Genomic DNA, 16,823 nt, shown 5'->3' with positions numbered 1-16,823 from the left:
CAAAAATTTCGGTCTTCTTTTACTTGTTTAGCAAAAAATAAAAAACGCAGCGGTGATTAAATACCACCAAAAGAAAGCCCTGTCTCAAAAAATTGATACAAATTTCATATGGGTGCAGTGTTGTATGACCGAGCAATTGTCATTCGAAGTGCAACAGCACTGAAACCTAAAAATTGGCCTGGGCAAGAAGGGGGTGAAAGTGCCCAGTAGGCAAGTGGTTAATGTGTCCCAGAATATTTACTATTGCCTCAGTCAGTCCTATTGTACTCACTCTAATCTCTCTACCCGACTTGTTGTCAGAGCTGCCATCATATCCGTGAAATGAGGACCCTCCAGATTGTTCATAGTCAGGTTCAGTATCCTCAGTGTCTGGTTATTTCTTATTCCAGATGCCAGTTGGGGGCAGGAAATGTCTGTCAGGTGAGTATAACGCAAACTGTAGAAGAAAAGAATGTTATCAAAATTAAATTAATTTCTCCCCAGGAATGAATGCAACTATTCTCTACATCGGGTCCCCAAACCATGGCCCGTGGAGCAGTGCTGGTCCTTGGCCTGCTGGGAGCCGGGCCACATGGCAGGGGTTAGTGCTAGGCAGAGAGAGCCAGCAACAACCTGCACTGCCACCCTCTGACCACCAGAGGGTGGACGCGCCCCTTCTCCTAGCACCACTACTCCCTTCCCTCTCTGTGGTCACAAAGAAGAAAAAGGAGAGGGAGGAGAGCAAGGCTTGGGACAGGATCTCATACAGAACACTGGTCAGATCGAGGCTTCAACCCCAAGATGACAAGCTGCACCGCCAACCCCGCCTCCCCCCCGAGGTGACAGGCTGCAACCTCCACCCTCCCAACTCCCCCAGGGTCTGAGGGTGGATTGACTTCCATGCGGCTGGTGCTGGGAAGGTTGGGAACTGGTGCTCTACATGAATGGAAGAAAATAAAAATGTTATAATGGAGTAGACACACCGATATTGTCATTCATGTGTATGACAGCACCACTGACATGACTCATATTGTGCTATAATCTTGTGTATGGAGCATGAATGGTATTAGCAGCCAGTGTGAGGCCGGAATCAGCAGTGCTAGTGATTGGACGGGATGATTTTTATCTGATATTCTATTTATCTTTGTTGATAAGAGCTCTGTACACATAGGAAATAATGGGGAGGCATCTGCCACTGAATAGTAGATGTTTAGTAATGAGGAGATCTTCCAGCACCGAATATCGGATGTTCATGTCAGATGAAAAGTTTTTTTTCTGAGGCTCTGATTGCTCATTGCAGTATGATCAGATTCCCATATGTATGAACATCTATAATCTCATCTATTTATATAGATACCAGACACAGTCTGGTTGTACACAAGTTGATTGATAGATCGACTTGTGTACAACCAGGGTGCTCATACATGGATCGAAATTTGTCCACTCCCTGCTAAACTGGCCACACTTCAGTTGATGAATGGCTGGCTTTAATTTATTGAGAAAACATAAAGGAGAGGCAGAGTGCAGCGGCTCATTGTGCAATACAGTTTATTGAGTAACTGGACAAAAATTGAAAACAATTTGCACTCACAAAGGTTGTATGAAAAAGAGCATTCCTACAGATAATCAGACAGTAGTCCTCCAGACAGTGGGAGAGCAGGGGCTGAGATGAAAAGGGATCCAGCTTGCAGCAGCAGACAAGCTGCGCGCAAACCTCTCCTTCCGGACAGAGAGTTCCAATCCTCAATGAGGCTAGTCCCGCCTCCACAATCACATGACCCGGAGCTGTGCCAGCCCAGCTGACAAGGGATGCTCTGATGGTTGCTAAGGCAACGTGTTTCAGAGGTCCTTTTATTTGGTGTGGGTGGCGCTGGGATTATTAACCCTAATGGTGTCAACCGGTGGACTGTCATGGGATACACATAGGCATAATACAACAAGCGTTGGACTTATTTCAGCAGCAGTGTTCATTATGTAATCCCTTTAGATTTATTTATCCATTGGATGGCTGTCTTGTCTCTACACAGTGGGACCTATTTGGAAGGGTGGGGGGTAAAGGAGAAAGGGGAAACAGGACATACAGCTGCTTAGAATAATTTTGGATATAACTTGTACACCACTGATACTGGAACCTAAATGTAATTAGTAAACATTTTTTAGAAAATAGAGACATTTCTTAATTTATTGTTTACTTTAGGGTCACCATACATGCACAAATCTGACAATACAACCTTTGTATAACTTTATATATATTAAAACTATGTAATATGTGGACCTACCCAAGCTATCCAATTAGGTAGGCTTGTGCACTACATAGTTGTTAGTAGATATACAGACGATTGTACAACCAGACTGTAGTGTGTGATGAGATTTAGACAAAGTCTAATTTATAGCTGATAACAGAGTTAAATAAGAGCCCAAGATTTATAAAACTGAATGTTAATCTCTCTCAGAATATTATTGTCTCAGTCAGTCCTGTTATACTCACTGTAATTCCTCTATCCGGCTTGTTGTCAGAGCTTCCATCAGATCCCTGAAATGAGGACCCTCCAGATTGTTATCAGTCAGATCCAGTGTCCTCAGTCTCTGGTTATTTCTTATTCCAGATGCCAGGTGGGGGCAGGAACAGTTTGTCAGGTTATTATGAGACAATCTGTAGAAGAGAATAATGTTACCAGAAGAAAATTAATTTCTCCCCCCAGGAATGAATGTAACTATTCTCTACATGAATGGAACTCATTTCTCTTTCTTGGAATCATTTATATTAGATCACTTTATGAAAGTCCAGGAAAAATAATTTTATTTAAAAAATGCTATAATGGAGTAGACCCTGAATATTGTCATTAGGGCTTTTTTCCTCAGGAAATAAGTGCAGTGAACTCAACCACGACCCTCCAAAACCAGTGTTAATTTCATCAACTAAAACATTTTCGTCAGCTGCATTTTTACAGGGATGAAAACGAAAGGAAAAGCACAGCACATTTTCCTCCACTGATGAAAACTATGACGAAAATCAAATCTGTTTTTGTTAACAAATGAAAACAGGATGAAAACGTGAGGCAGGGACGTTTACCCTCTTGAACTAACTTCTGGATTTTCATGGAGCTCCGCCTGCTTCTGCAATCCACTCCCAGGAAGCAAGGGCGTTCGACTGCACCATGATGACTGCCAGAGACCAGAGAGAGCAGCACTGTGAATTACAGCCCAGCCAGGCCTCCTGAGTCCTGGCAAGACTGAGTGTGTCCCACTCCCAAGTCCCGACTCAAAAGATGATCCCACCGCCAGGCGCCCACAGCAGACAGAGAGCAGAGCAGACTGTGAGTGTGTACAGTAACAGTTGTGTAGTACATTACAATTACAGCAGGCCTGAGGCCTCCCCTCAGACCACCATCCAAAGCACTGTGTGCATTACAGGCCTCTTCTGACCACTGGCAGTGGCATCCAGGGTACTGTGGATTACAGGCCATCCCTCAGACCACTATCCAGCACTGTGCAGCATTACAGGCCTCCTCTGACCACTGTCAGTGGCATGCAGGGCATTGTGCATTACAGGCCATCTCTCAGATGACCACCATCCAGCACTGTGCAGCATTACAGCCCTCCTCTGACTATTGGCAGTGGCACCCAGGGCACTGTGCATTACAGGCCATCCCTCAAACCTTCCTGAGAGCACTGTCCAGAGCACTCTGCAGCATTGCAGGCCTCCTCAGACCATCGTCCACAACACTCTGCACTGTCTGCAGCATTACAGGCCTCCTCAGTCCATCGTCCAGAGCACTATGCAGCATTACAGGCCTCCTCAGACCACTGTCCAGGGCAGCACTGTGCAGCATTACAGGCCTCCTCACTGTCCTCTGACCATCCAGAGCTGTGATGTTAAGGACAACAAACCATGTGGAGCAACACTCGCTGGTAAAAATACAACAAACTTGAAGCGTCATTTGCGGACATTTCATCCTGAAATGCATACAAAGCTAAGCATAGTACACTTAACTCCACTTTTGTTGAGAACAGTTTTATCTATATAGTGGGCCCCTTTGTCACCCGCGACCCCCCACGTTTCGCCATCCCAGCCAGCATGGACACTGACACTCACTGCACACTGTGCTCACTGAGGGAGAGCGCGCCTGTCACTCCCTGTGGGGGATTTCTCCCCCTCCCTCTCCTCTTCCTTCAGTGACGAGCGGCGCTCGCACACAGATATCCGCCCACTCTGCTCTCTAACCTGCATCCCTATTGGTAGGGAGATGAAACCAATGAAGGAACAGCAGCAGCAGAGGATCATGGGACATGAAGTCCCATCAACAAATGGCCCCACTGACTTCTTAAATGGACGGGACTACAAAGCCCAAGCTGCATTGCAAGGAGGGGGCTGGCAAAGGACTCCATCTTGTTGCTTTGAGGAAAGACCACCATGAGGCACGGAGGAGGGCAGATGTCACCATAGAGACTGCTGTGAGATGGTTCCAGAGACAGTGTGAAACAGAAGTCCCACCAGAGGGAGACTTCCAGTGCATCTCCAGGCAGCTGAGGGCAAGAGGCGATCGAGTCGCAAGGTGGCCAGATGGGCCACTAAAGACCTATCTGCCAGGACATCCCTCCTTTTGTGTCATCGCAGGACTGGTGAGAGGGCAACTGCCCATTTTGCTGACGCAGTACCGTTGAACACTGCCGGCAGATATTATAGTTTGGAAGCGCAAAGAGGCATTGTAACTGCCATATCAAATCCTCTGTGCTGCCTAGTGACTTCCTTTCGTTAGACTCTGAGGATTTATTGCCTTCTATGAGCTCAAACTGTGAAGATATTTACAAGGCCTTGTACTCCAACCACTGTTACCTTGTGGCTTTTAGAGGGGACACGTTACTGGTTTCTATGTTTCTTCATCTCTCACTGGGATTGGAGATAGTATAGGCTGGTCTGAGGTTCCCCTTTAGCAGTAGTAATACTTACAGCAACCAATAATCTTCTTGAGGAATCCGTTTACTGATTGTCCTTTATTGTGTATATTGGTATTGCTTACTGATTGCTGCAAATTGATATCTGACTGTTTTAAGAACTGTTTCAACTGAGTCTTGGCCGTTCTTCTAGGACTTGGCTGACTAATACCCCTTTAAAGCTCTTCTCTTGATTGAGTAAACCTGAGAGAGCTAAAACAGTTGAACTGTGTCTGTGTGTCATTTATTGTGCTATTTCACTAACCCTATTGCTAGGTGTGCTAGAAGGGGCTGAGATGATTCTTGGGGTTGAAGGGCAGAGTAACAGACTGAACAAACTCAAGCGGCTCCTAATGGAGGTAGAGCTACACGTGGGGGCTCGACGGATATAAAGCTACTCTGCAGTCAACTTCCTCAGACAGCATCCCTGCAAGCACCAGGATGGACCCTGCCGCTGCGACCCAGTGGTGTTGAGAAGGCGCACGATCCGAGTCGAGTGTGGTGATCGAGCTCCCTGGGGAGACCTGGACTGAAGAATAAATTAAATGTGTATGTATCTAGTGTTTGACCTCCAATATTTTAAACCAAGTACAACAGTCTACCTAAATGAATCATGTATGTGATATAAACAAAAAACAAATCTGCTATTCATAATAACACCACCAAAATACTGTTGTGTATAGATGCTATTACATATAGTCCATTTAAATATAATGTGCAAATAAAGGCTTGAATCCTGGTGTGGGCTTCCCAATATGCCTGTGCTGTTTTCAGTGATCCTAGTTTTAAATCCGTGCAAAAAATTTGACTTCTTCACCACTCCAGTGACGACACCACCACCACATGGATTGGCCACTCACCAGATAATAGTATATATGTGCCTTTGGTTCATTTAAGGGATAACCATTCCACTTTGCTGCATGTTGTATGTTGACCCCAATGCAGTAATAAGCAAATAAATTCGTCCTCATAAAAGACAACAAACAGTGGTCATAGTGCAATATGCTAACACTGTTTATTAAAATCATATAAAAAGAAACTATAAACTCACATTCTTTAGGTGCCCTTGGGCCGGCACCAAGCTAATCCAGCAGTTTAAATGGGTAAAAGATGTGAAGATGCCGACGCAGTGTTCCATTCGCCAGCGTGCGGTGCAAGCCTCGTTCCCACTTGGTTCACTGCTTGCGTTTCAAACCTCGCTTTCGCCCGGCCGGAAGTGACGTTGTGACATAGCGTGTATCTCCCAAAAGCCTCTACGTGTTTCGCAATAACAATTGCATCATCAGGAAGCATAAATCAGCCAAGCAGTGAAGACATTGTCCCCAGACAGGAAGGTGTGGGTGAATATTGTCAGACCAGACCATGGGACCTCCCGCACCTATGTGCTGTTAGAGTGGAAGCAAGAAATTCCTGAAAGCTTCCAAGTCATCAGTGTGCAATTAGCCAAGACAGAGCTTTGCATAATCCATCCGAAGGTTCCAGATGAGGGTCCTACCAGTTCCAGTCAAGCTGAGATAGCTGTGGAAGAAGTTCCATCCCCGACACCCCTGGCCATGATCAGGCCGGAATTTCTCACCACCATGGGAGAATTTGTATCAAAATGCCAGAAGGGCAATCCAGTGTGTTCTGGGGCTGGATATCAAAAGCTGAGGATTTTCTCAGGAAAACAGCCAGTGCCGACTGGAGAGGAAGAGAATAAAGACTGGATAGAACAGGCCATGCAGGCCCTAGAAGAATGAGACCTGCCAAAGGCCCAAAAGAAGCAGCGCACCAGTTAGTGTCTGCTAGGAGCTGCTGCCGAGGCCATCAGGAACTTGAGATTCAGCAATATGACCTGTACAGCTTATGATTACCTGGCTATGTTATAGAAGGAGAATGGGCGGGCAGAGAAAGCAACTGACCTGATCTATCAATTGGAGCATGTGCCAAGGTGAACATCTGTCTGAATACATCAGACGGCTGAACAGGATGTTATACCAGATCATGCTAAAAAAAGGGATGATGCCTTCTGCCATTGATCAGACCAGAATACAGCAAATCTTAAAAGGGGCTCTACACTCTGACCAAGTCTGGCTTCAGCTGAAGACTTCTGCGGGTGTTATGTCCCTAAAATATCCCAAACTCCTCATGGTCGTGGGGGAAGAGGAGACCATGTTCAATAACAAGCAAGTAAACGTCCGTCCAGCCTCTGCACCTCTGGCGGATGTCGGGTCTGTGGGGGCAATGGAGCAGAACTGTGAAATAGCCATCCAGAAGTTCTGATGGTACAGATAATGGACATGATGGCTTTGTTGGCGGCAAAATCCCACTAAGACACCCGATGAGAGTGTCACAGAGGCGAGTGTGCCTCCGATCCCACCTACTGTCACTGGCAAGAAGCTGATGAACAATGAAGTATACTTTAACTGTGGAGGAGTGGGACATTATTGATGGGTGTGTCTAAGTACAGCACCAAAAGCCGGTGGGGAACTTTGGAGGGCCCCGGTGAAGGAGCCAACCAGGTTCCCATCTACATTCGCAAGCTTCATACCCAACAACACGAAGAAACATCAGTGGATGTCCAAACCCTTACAGAGGGCTCCCATTGTTGCCTCTGAGCGACCCAGTGTCCTGTTTCCTGTGACACATGCTGCCCAGCGTCAGAGAGTCAGTGCACACCAGACTCCCAAAACTTAGGCCAGATAAGAAATTCCGCAAGAAGGAAACGCGGATACAAGCCACCAAACAGGGCAAGGCCAATACTTCCTCCAAGCTCCCTGACAAGCTAGTAGGACCTTCTCATGTTGTGCCCATCCAAGTAGAAGGAATCTACACCAAGGCCCTTCTGGATACTGGAGCTCAAGTGACCCTTCTCTACAGGGCCTCCTATGACAGGCACCTCAAGCACCTGCCATTGCAGAAGTTGGAAGAGCTAGAGATTCAGGGCATTGGGACTCACTACCGGTCAAGCTGACCTTCGATCCCTCAGTGGCTGGGAAAGCCAAGACTTTTGACACTCTGGCAGTGGTCTGTCTTCACCCACCCCAGGCCAGTAAGAGTTCTCTCATCATAGGGACCAATGCTGATCTTCTCAGAAGACTGTTGACACCTTTTGTTCTAGAGCCAGACACTTCAACTACAAGTGTGCACCCCATGCTGAGACAAGCCTATCAGTGCGTGGTACAAGAACAAAAGGTCCCAGCTGAAAGAGTGGGAAAGATCTGGTGCTTGGACCGGTGTGAGAAGGTGTTACAGCCTGGTGAAGTGGCCTGTTTTCGAGCATCTGTCAAGTTAAATTTGAAGCAACCAGGCCATTTCATTGAAGTGGATAGACAGACAGAAGACATGGGAGTGGAAAAAATTTCTGAAGTAGTTTCAATCAAAGCATTTCGAAGACGTTATGGGAAGATCTTGGATAGTGTCTGCAACATAACAGCTTTGCCAGTGAAGATGCCAGCTTGGATGTTTCTAGGACAAGTGAATTCGGTCACCCCAGTCCCACCAATCCCTGTCGAGGAGTTCTATCTGAAGAATACTCCTCTCTCACCTGAATGGAAAGAAAGGCCCAAAACTCAGCTCCTGAGATGGCAGGCTGCATTCTCTAAAAGTAAGTTCGATGTGGGGTGTGCAAAGAGCGCCCAACACTGGATCTGTCTTCAAGAAGATAATCCGTTCAGAGAAAGAGTCAGACGGATTCCTTTTTAGGGGACTTGAAAGACCTGCATAAACAGCTGGCAGAACTGAAGACAGCAAGTATCATCCGGGAGTCCCGAAGTCCATATGCTTCTCCGATAGTGGTGGTACGGAAGAAGAATGGGTCGCTGAGGCTGTGTATTGACTACCGGATGCTGAACTGAAGGGCTACTCCCAACCAGTACACCACCCCAAGGATAAAAGACGCCTTGCAGAGCCTTTCAGGGGCAAAATGGTTCAGCGTGCTGAGCTTGAAGAGCGGGTACTACCAAATCCCCATGCATCCTGAGGATCAGAAGAAGATCGATTTCATTACCCCGGTGGAATTATTTGAGTTTGACCGCATGTCTTAAGGCCTGTCTGGCACCCCGGCCATTTTCCAAAGGCTAATGGAGAAGACAGTGCATGATATGAACCTGATCGAGGTGTTGGTGTACCTAGACAACATCATCGTTTTTGTCAAGACCGTGGAAGAACACGAAGAGCGTTTGGAGAAGGTCCTGAAGAGACTCTATGAGGAGGGGTTAAAGCTGTCTCTGGAGAAGTGCCAGTTTTATCAATCCTCAGTCAACTACCTTGGCCACATTGTGTCTGCTGACGGAGTAGCCATCGACCCCCAGAAGCTAGAAGCCTTCACCTCCTAGCCTACTATGTGACTGAGCTTAAGTCATTATTGGGATTCTGCTCTTATTACAGAAAATTTGTTGAGGGATTTGCTAAAATAGCTCACCCAATCAATGAGCTACTGAAAATTGAAGAGGAAGATGATGACCCAAATCTGACTAAGCCTGTTCGATTCAGCTGGAGGACCCAGAAAACCTCAAGAGTCCATTTAGGAACAGTGGACTGCTCAGTGTGAAGAGGCTTTTAGGCGGCTAAAGTGGAGCCCAATGACTGCTCCAGTCCTGGCCTATGCAGATCCAACCAAACCATACGAGCTACACGTTGATGCCAGTAGAGATGGGTTAGGCAAGGTGTTGTATCAAGAATATAACAGGCACCTATGGACTGTTGCCTATGTAAGTCGGAGCTTGGCATCCACCGAGAAGAACTACCCCACGCACAAACTTAAGTTCCTGGCCTTGAAGTGGGCGGTGGTGGATAAGCTGAGGGATTACCTGTATGGAGAGGAGTTTGTGATCAAGACTGACTATAACCCCCTCACTTATATCCTCACTACGGAAAAGTTGAACTCCACGGGTCACAGATGGTTGGCTGACCTATTGGGATTCACTTAAGTAAAAAAAATAACTAAGATACACCAGTAGAGCAGACATCCCCAAGATCATTCATTTCATATCCATTTGATAATTGACTGTAGTGTCATCATGTAAAAGAATAATACAAATGGATTTCCACAGATCATTAATTTTGGGCTCAGTCTCACAGTCACTTTCTGTCATGGGGAAGTCTTCCTCCCTAGAGCTGGATGATTCTTCTGCTGCTGCAGTGGGTTGTTAAATGATGCTACCATATTACTCCTATTGTCTGTTATAATGCTTAGGATCTTCCCCTTTGGTATGTCCCACTCGTGCAAGAATTTGTCCACACAGTGATTTAATTGACTGTGCAGTGTATGGGTGGGCTTTGGGCTACTTGTTCTCAACAACAGAAAACTAGCATGCGCTTATAGCAAGTGTAGCACCCTCTACCTTAGGTAGGTAGGTGCTAGGTGTAGGTTTTGTGTAAGCTGCCAGTGCAGGTAAATTTAGGCAGGCCTATGCTGTGAACTAAGCCTGTTTGTTTTGATCTGGGGGCAGGGGAGTGATTTAGTATAGCAGTAGATGACTGACATGTGCTTCAGCTCTTGGGTGCCTCCTCTGTTTCCAGGGAGAAGGTTCTGGAAAAGGGGCAGGGCAGAGAGCTGGAGTGACATGGGGTGCGTGTAGGAGACCTGACCAATCCCCAACTAGGATTGGCAGGGGGCAGGCCTCCTACATATATCCCTGGTCAGCCTGCTGGGAGAGGAGTTGTTGGCTGGGTGAACTGGATGATGGAGTGTTAGACTGTGGTGTCTGAGGGAACCCCCTTTCTGGGGAGTGTATATCAGGCAGGGAGCTCGGGAGCCTCTCCTTACATGGTCATGGAGAGGTGTCCTGGGACAGGAGCTGGAAGAGACAGTTGTTCAGAGAAAGTCATTCAGGAGGGATCCAGGACCAGGTGTCGGTGAGTGGAAAGCTCTGGAAGAGACATGCCAGGAGTTGGATGTAGAGCCAGAGGGAGAGACTGTGGGTGTTATGTGTCAAGTCGCTGCAGCCAGGAGGGCAGGCAGGATTTGCAATCGGACTTGCTGGGATCAGTAATCCATCAAGTACATACAATGGGGAGAGAAAGTATTCAGAAAGTATTCATCCCCCTTAAATTTTTCACTCTTTGTTATATTGCAGCCATTTTCCTCATTAATGTACACACAGCACCCCATATTGACAGAAAAACCCAGAATTGTTGACATTTTTGCAGATTTATTAAAAAAGAAAAACTGAAATATCACATGGTCCTAAGTATTCAGACCCTTTGCTGTGACAGTCATATATTTAACTCAGGTGCTGTCCATTTCTTCTGATAATCCTTGAGATGGTTCTACACCTTCATTTGAGTCCAGCAGTGTTTGATTATACTAATTGTACTTGATTAGGAAAGCCACACACCTGTCTATATAAGACCTTACAGCTCACAGTGCATGTCAGAGCAAATGAGAATCATGAGGTCAAAGGAACTGCCTGAAGAGTTTAGAGACAGAATTGTGGCAAGGCACAGATCTGGCCAAGGTTACAACAAAAGTTTCTGCTGCACTTAAGGTTCCTAAGAGCACAGTGGTCTCCATAATCCTTAAATGGAAGACGTTTGGGATGACCAGAACCCTTCCTAGAGCTGGCCGTCCGGCCAAACTGAGCTATGGAGGGAGAAGAGCCTTGGTGAGAGAGGTTAAAGAAGAACCCAAAGATCACTGTGGTTGACCTCCTGAGATGCAGTCGGGAGATGGGAGAAAGTTGTAGAAATTAGATTCTCTGGACTGATGAGACCAATATGTAAATTTTTGGCCTTAATTCTAAGCGGTATGTGTGGAGAAAACCAAGCACTGCTCATCACCTGTCCAATACAGTCCCAACAGTGAAGCACGGTGGTGGCAGCATCATGCTGTGGGGGTGTTTTTCAGCTGCAGGGACAGGACGACTGGTTGCAATCAAGGGAAAGATGAATGCGGCCAAGTACAGGGATATCCTGGACAAAAACCTTCTCCAGAGTGCTCAGGACCTCAGACTGGGCCGAAGGTTTACCTTCCAACAAGACAATGACCCTAAGCACACAGCTAAAATAAGGAAGGAGTGGCTTCACAACAACTCCTTGACTGTTCTTGAATGGCCCAGCCAGAGCCCTGACTTAAACCCAATTGAGCATCTCTGGAGAGACCTAAAAATGGCTGTCCACCAACGTTTACCATCCAACCTGACAGAACGGGAGAGAATCCCCAAATCCAGGTGTGAAAAACTTGTTACATCTTTCCCAAAAAGACTCATGGCTGTATTAGATCAAAAGGGTGCTTCTACTAAATACTGAGCAAAGGGTCTGAATACTTAGGACCATGTGATATTTCAGTTTTTCTTTTTTAATAAATCTGCAAAAATGTCAACAATTCTGGGTTTTTCTGTCAATATGGGGTGCTGTGTGTACATTTATGAGGAAAAAAAATGAACTTAAATGATTTTAACAAATGGCTGCAATATAACAAAGAGTGAAACATTTAAGGGGGTCTGAATACTTTCCATCCCCACTGTATATTCTTCTCATTCAAATCAGTTGCTACCACTAAGGGGTACTGCAGGCCTGCAAAGGGCTATCAAGAAAAGACATTAGGACTTATTCAGAGTGAGGCCTATTCATGTGCTAATGGTGTGACAGGAGACTAAATTTGGACAGTGAGGTAAGTGCTTCTAAGTAGAGTGCTGGAGAAAGTGTGCTGAGGAAAGGACTGTCAAGTTTAGAGTCAACCATCTTTTGTTCTGCTGAGAAGTATATGCGCAGCTACATTTAAGTACTATTCATCCTATTGGCATCCCATGTCCCTTTTCCCCAACCAAGTTCAATCCCCTAATAAAAACAACAAAAAGAAGCAAGAGACTGTTCATAGACTGAGGAAGTGTGTCTAATGAATGTCTGAGCAGCAAGGTGAAATGTGTGGATTCTGTAACACATAGCAACCCCATGGGGCCATCGCTACACAAGGAATGAAGCTGTGGTTCAAAAAAGCAATATTTTTGTAACGAAACTTGGTTTTACAGAGTAAAGGTGTTATACAGTGCTTTGCAAAAGTATTCACCCCCTTGGCTTTTTACCTATTTTGTTACATTACAATCTTTAGTTCAATGTTTTTTTTTAATCTGAATTATATGTGATGAATCAGAACACAATAGTCTAAGTTGGTGAAGTAAAATTAGAAAAATATATACATAAAACAATTTTTCAGAAATAAACTGATAATTGGCATGTGCGTATGTATTCACCCCCTTTGTTATGAAGCCCATAAAAAGCTCTGGTGCAAGCAATTACCTTCAGAAGTCACGTAATTAGTGAAATGATGTCCACCTGTGTGCAATCTAAGTGTCACATGATCTGTCATTACATATACACACCTTTTTGAAAGGCCCCATAGGCTGCAACATCTAAGCAAGAGGCACCACTAACCAAACACTGCCATGAAGACCAAGGAACTCTCCAAACAATTAAGGGACAATGTTGTTGAGAAGAACAAGTCAAGGTTAGGTTATAAAAAAATATCCAAATCTTTGATGATCCCTAGGAGCACAATCAAATCTATCATAACCAAATAGAAAGAACATGGCACAACAGCAAACCTGCCAAGAGACGGCCGCACACCAAAACTCACGGACCAGTCAAGGAGGGCATTAGTCAGAGAGGCAGCACAGAGAACTAAGGTAACCTTGGAGGAGCTGCAGAGTTCCACAGCAGAGACTGGAGACTGTACATAGGACGACAATAAGCCGTATGCTCCATAGAGGTGGGCTTTATGGCAGAGTGGCCAGAAGAAAGCCATTACTTTCAGCAAAAAACAAAATGGCACGTTTTGAGTTTGCGAAAAGGCATGTGGGAGACTCCCAAAATGTATGGAGGAAGGTGCTCTGGTCTGATGAGACTGAAATTGAACTTTGTCTGGCGCAAACCCAACACATCACCCAAAGAACACCATCCCACAGTAAAACATGGCTTGTGGTAGCATGATGTGGGGATGTTTTTCAGTAGTCGGGACTGGGAAACTGGTCAGAGTTGAGGGAAAGATGGATGGTGCTAAATACAGGGATATTCTTGAGCAAAACCAGTACCACTTTGTGTGTGATTTGAGGCTAAGACGGAGGTTCACCTTCCAGCAGGACAATGACCCCAAACACACTGCTAAAGCAACACTTGAGTGGTTTAAGGGGAAATGTGTAAATGTGTTGGAATGGCCTAGTCAAAGTCCAGACCTCAAGCCAATAGAAAATCTGCGTTCAGACTTAAAGATTGCTGTTCACAAGCGCAAACCATCCAACTTGAAGGACCTGGAGCAGTTTTGCAGGAGGAATGTGCAAAAATCCCAGTGGTAAGATGTGGCAAGCTCATAGAGACTTATCCAAAGTGACTTAGAGCTGTGATAGCCGCAAAAGGTGGCTATACAAAGAATTGACTTTAGGGGGGTGAATAGTTATGCACATTGACTTTTTCTGTTATTTTGTCCTATTTGTTTGCTTCACAATAATAAAAAAAAAACATCTTCAAAGTTGTGGGCATGTTCTGTAAATTAAATGATGCAAATCCTCAAACAATCCATGTGGCAACAAAACAAGAAAAATGCCAAGGGGGTGAATACTTTTGCAAGGCACTGTATAACGGCTAAATCTGTGTCTGTATAGTTTGTTAAAACCATAAATAATAACATGATATTAGTTTTTTTAGGAGTGTATAATGAGTTTTAAAACTCTAGAGAAATGCTTGAATAATGCATTATTTAACTAACCACGTAAGATTTTAGTCGACTAAAATGTTTTGGAGATTTTAGTCGACGAAAATGTAGGACATTTTGTTCGATAAAAATGTACTGTATATTTAGTCTACAAAAATGTACTGTAGATTTAGTCGACTAAATGCGACTAAAACTAAAGCAATAGCAGACGACTAAAATGGGACTAAAACTAAAATGCCATTTTAGTCCTAAGACTAAAACTAAATCAAAATTTGCTGCCAAAATTAACACTGTCCAAAACCCCCTCACACACACCCTCAAAACCACATCAAATGGTGTGGTCAAATTTCACTTACAGTGGAAAGTTCTTAAAGTCGAATTCAAACTTTTTTTGATCTTGTACCTACAGATAAGCCTATAATAAGGCCTCTATCACTTGCAGGGAGATCATCCAGTGAGGGTTTGGAATCTGCACTGCACCCTGGGCACCTTCATATGCCTTGTCCCCATCCTGCACTCTGTGGGAGTCAATCAGGAGATCAGATCTTTGGGAGCTATTGGGAGACAAGCTGTTACCTGTGAACACAGAAGTCAAACTTCAGTGTTTACAATTGATAGTGGTGAGCAGGGAGCAGAGGACCTGAGCCAGAGGTAAGTTCCAGCTGACAAAAAGCCCGGATTGTCATCTATGGGTAGAGATGGTGATATCTCCATACACAGGATGAGCACAAAATACCACTGACATGCTATAATCTCCTTATGTATGGAACATGAATCATATCAGCAGACAGTGTGAGGCTGGAATCAGCATTGCTAGTGATTGGACGGCATGATTTTTATCTGATATTCTATTTATCTTTGCTGATAAGAGCTCTGTACTCATAGGGAGTAATGGGGAGATTTCTGACATGTAACAGGGGATGGTCATATCAAGCAAAATAAATTGTGTATGAGGCTCTAAATGCTCACTGCAGTAATGAAATTCCCTGTGTATGACCTTCTTTAGGCCCCTTTCACACATGCAGACTGTTTGTCCATTTTTCATCTATCCGTTGATGGATGAAAAATGGACATCAATGCATCTCTACGGATAAACGGTTTGTTTTTGCATGAAAAATTGGCTCTGGGACTGAAGCGGTTAAAGGTTAAGTTCACCTTTACAGAAAACTCTGTAAGGTGAACTTACACAGGTTCCCCTCCTCTCCCCCTCAGGTCACACTGACCTGTACAACCGCAATCTCCAGTTCTAAGCCCTGGTATATCTGCGCCAGGTGGCTGGGGCTTAATAATCCTCCTGAGTTGAATGTCCAAAATGTCCCTCATCAGGGGGACATTTTGGAGCATTCTAATTGGTCAGCGCCATCAAATGGGCTGCGCCGACCAATCAGCAGTTGCATAGCCCATCCTGTCAGCTATGCAGAAGACAGCGAGGATGGAGAGAGGATTTTTAAGCCCTGGGCTCCTGGCGCGGATATACCGGGGCTTAGAACCAGGGATTTCACCGGTACAGGTCGGCGGGACCGGGGGGGCAAGGAGGGGGACCTGTGTAAGTTCACTTTACAGAGTTTTCGGTAAAGGTGCACTTACACTTTAAGGACTCTAGCTGGCGGATGAAAAAAACGATGAAAAATGGATGAAAAACTGATGTAAACTTCATCCATTTATTCTTTGAAAAAATGTGACAACTGATGAAACTAGTGGTCCACATGTGTGGTGTGAAAGGGGCCTTAGTCTCATCTATTTTTCCACATATCCAAATAAACTGATTATAAGACTTTAACACGATATTAGGAAAATGCTATTTTGTGGTGTTATTAACTACCAAGAACAAGGCAACTTTCTATAATCAGCTATTTATGGTGTCTAAAGATCCATTTTGATGACAATGCAATTTTAAAGTTTTGGATTTAAACCCTCCCAGAATATTATTGTCTCAGTCAGTCCTGTTATACTCACTGTAATTCCTCTATCCGACTTGTTGTCAGAGCTTCCATCAGATCCCTGAAATGAGGACCTTCCAGATTGTTCCAGGACAGGTTCAGTGTCCTAAGTGTCTGGTTATTTCTTATTCCTGATGCCAGGTGGGGGCAGGAATGGTTTCCCAGGTGATTCTCATACAATCTGTAGATGGAAAGAAGAATGTTACCAGAAGAAAATAAATTTCTCCCTCAAGAATGATTGTAACTATTCTCTACATCAGACATCACCAGGACAGGTTCAGTGTCCTAAGTGTCTGGTTATTTCTTATTCCTGATGCCAGGTGGGGGCAGGAATGGTTTCC

At 44.9% G+C, this 16,823-nt stretch overlaps 1 protein-coding gene across 1 annotated transcript in view; it reads right to left on the bottom strand.

Annotated features, from left to right (window-relative positions):
- Positions 1–267: 267 nt before the first annotated feature.
- Positions 268–16,823, bottom strand: part of LOC141116713 (NACHT, LRR and PYD domains-containing protein 3-like) — a 94,165-nt gene continuing 77,609 nt past the window's right edge. Inside the window, exons 6-8 of the mRNA XM_073609104.1 lie at positions 16,499–16,663; positions 2,468–2,632; positions 268–436 (exon numbers count right to left, since the gene is read on the bottom strand). Of these exons, the coding sequence (XP_073465205.1) occupies positions 268–436; positions 2,468–2,632; positions 16,499–16,663 (499 nt within the window). The remainder of the gene's footprint in view (positions 437–2,467; positions 2,633–16,498; positions 16,664–16,823) is intronic.

This window comes from Aquarana catesbeiana, linkage group LG13 (genome assembly GCF_042186555.1).
Source record: "Aquarana catesbeiana isolate 2022-GZ linkage group LG13, ASM4218655v1, whole genome shotgun sequence".
Lineage (NCBI taxonomy): Eukaryota > Metazoa > Chordata > Amphibia > Anura > Ranidae > Aquarana > Aquarana catesbeiana.
The sequence above is the reverse complement of the archived record's forward strand: the minus strand, read 5'-3'. Positions and strand labels throughout refer to the sequence as shown.